This window comes from Marmota flaviventris, chromosome 7, assembly GCF_047511675.1.
Source record: "Marmota flaviventris isolate mMarFla1 chromosome 7, mMarFla1.hap1, whole genome shotgun sequence".
Lineage (NCBI taxonomy): Eukaryota > Metazoa > Chordata > Mammalia > Rodentia > Sciuridae > Marmota > Marmota flaviventris.
Window position 1 is genome coordinate 113,145,023 of NC_092504.1, and position 1,473 is coordinate 113,146,495.

Below are 1,473 nucleotides of genomic sequence, written 5' to 3' on the forward strand. Positions count from 1 at the left end.
ACTTAGTAGTGTCTTAAAACTCACTTGATTTATGACCAAACTGTAGCTAAGCAAAATTAATTGGACCACTTGCAAATAAAACAATAGAAAAATGTTTATTTCAAATGTCAAGCATTGCCAAGTAATTTTATATTAACACCAAATGTTAAAGAATAGGATACATTAAAGTTTTAATAACAATATTAAATTACAAGATTGGAATCTTCTCTTTGTTTTCTTCCCTTAGCATTTACATTTTTGGCTTTGAAAAATATGGAACTGATACCTAAAGCCTTTTTTTTTTAATCACTTCCCACTCAGTTTGTTTTTTTGTCTTATCCGACCAATATGGAAGCAAATTTATTTAAAAGCCAGTTTGTTTGTGAAAATACCTAAAAATATTTTTTTTATTTTAAATGTTTTTTTTTTCTTTTTCTTATAAAACATGTCACATCTTGATGCAGTTGATGTCAAGTGTGCTTAAGTCATTATGAATCAAGAGACTAACAATAGTGGCTGCAGAAACAGGTTTGTTGTCTGTACAAAGACTTCGGTTAAATTCTAGTACTTCCGTGTTAGCTGTGCATGTCCACCACGCTTCGTCTGTAATTCGAGTAGAAAAGGATGCTGTTTTTTTGTTTTAATTAATCATTCCTTACAATTCAAGATGAACTCCGCGTATTTAAGAATTCTTGACTGAAAGAAAAGTCTTCAAGATACGGGATGCCTCTCACCACTTTGACAATAAACACACAAGAAAACCATTGTGTAAGGCACTCAAAAGGTTCTTATCAATCACGAGAGATCAGTCACACTGACATTCATTCCCATGCCAGGACTCACGTAAGGGACAGCATGCACTGCTTTTGGAAATTCTGGAGTCATAACACGTCCATTTTCTCCAGTACTTCCTGTAATTGACAGCCTTGCCTTGTTCCTCATGCCATCACTCAAGGTCATCTTAAATGAGAGAGGAGGGAAAGAAAGAAAAAAAAATCATATGTTACGGTTTTCAAATGCATCCAGAGTAAAGGTGGTGTTGTTTTTGAAAAGTTTACTTCTGTTTGAAAGCTTTTAGCAAATGAAAGCAAACAGTGCAAAGCTGAACTACAAATAATAAAGCACAATTATAGCAGGAATCTGTCCACATTCACCCAAGCTACTGTGCCATTAAAGAGGAAAATAGACAGTTGAGCTGCAGGTTAGTCACTGATCAGGAACATGGAAGAACATCAACAATACATACAGGATGATCCTTGGCCATCTTCCTCATTTAAAAGAGCTTAAGGACGCAACAGTAAAGCTAAAACGTGCACTTAGAAGTTTGTATTAGAGCCTCGTTCCTACCCCCTAAATTTTAACACTCTCGATGCCATATACGTTGTAACCTTCCTTATAAGTTGCAAAATTCTGTGAATTCTGCGAGGAAGATGGGTTAATATTCTGTGCATTCTTTGCCACCTTCATTCGTTTCGCCTCGGCCCTTGACTTGTA

The 1,473-nt window shown here is 35.4% G+C and overlaps 1 protein-coding gene across 3 annotated transcripts in view; it reads right to left on the reverse strand.

Moving 5' to 3' along the window:
* Positions 1–774: 774 nt before the first annotated feature.
* Gria2 (glutamate ionotropic receptor AMPA type subunit 2) overlaps positions 775–1,473 on the reverse strand; it is a 140,811-nt gene continuing 140,112 nt past the window's right edge. For all 3 annotated transcript variants that reach the window (XM_027926604.2, XM_027926605.2, XM_027926602.2), the window contains 2 exons: positions 1,441–1,473; positions 775–939 (listed from right to left, as the gene is read on the reverse strand). The exon at positions 1,441–1,473 is cut by the window's right edge and continues 102 nt beyond it. In XM_027926604.2, coding sequence (XP_027782405.1) covers positions 775–939; positions 1,441–1,473 — 198 coding nt within the window. The remainder of the gene's footprint in view (positions 940–1,440) is intronic.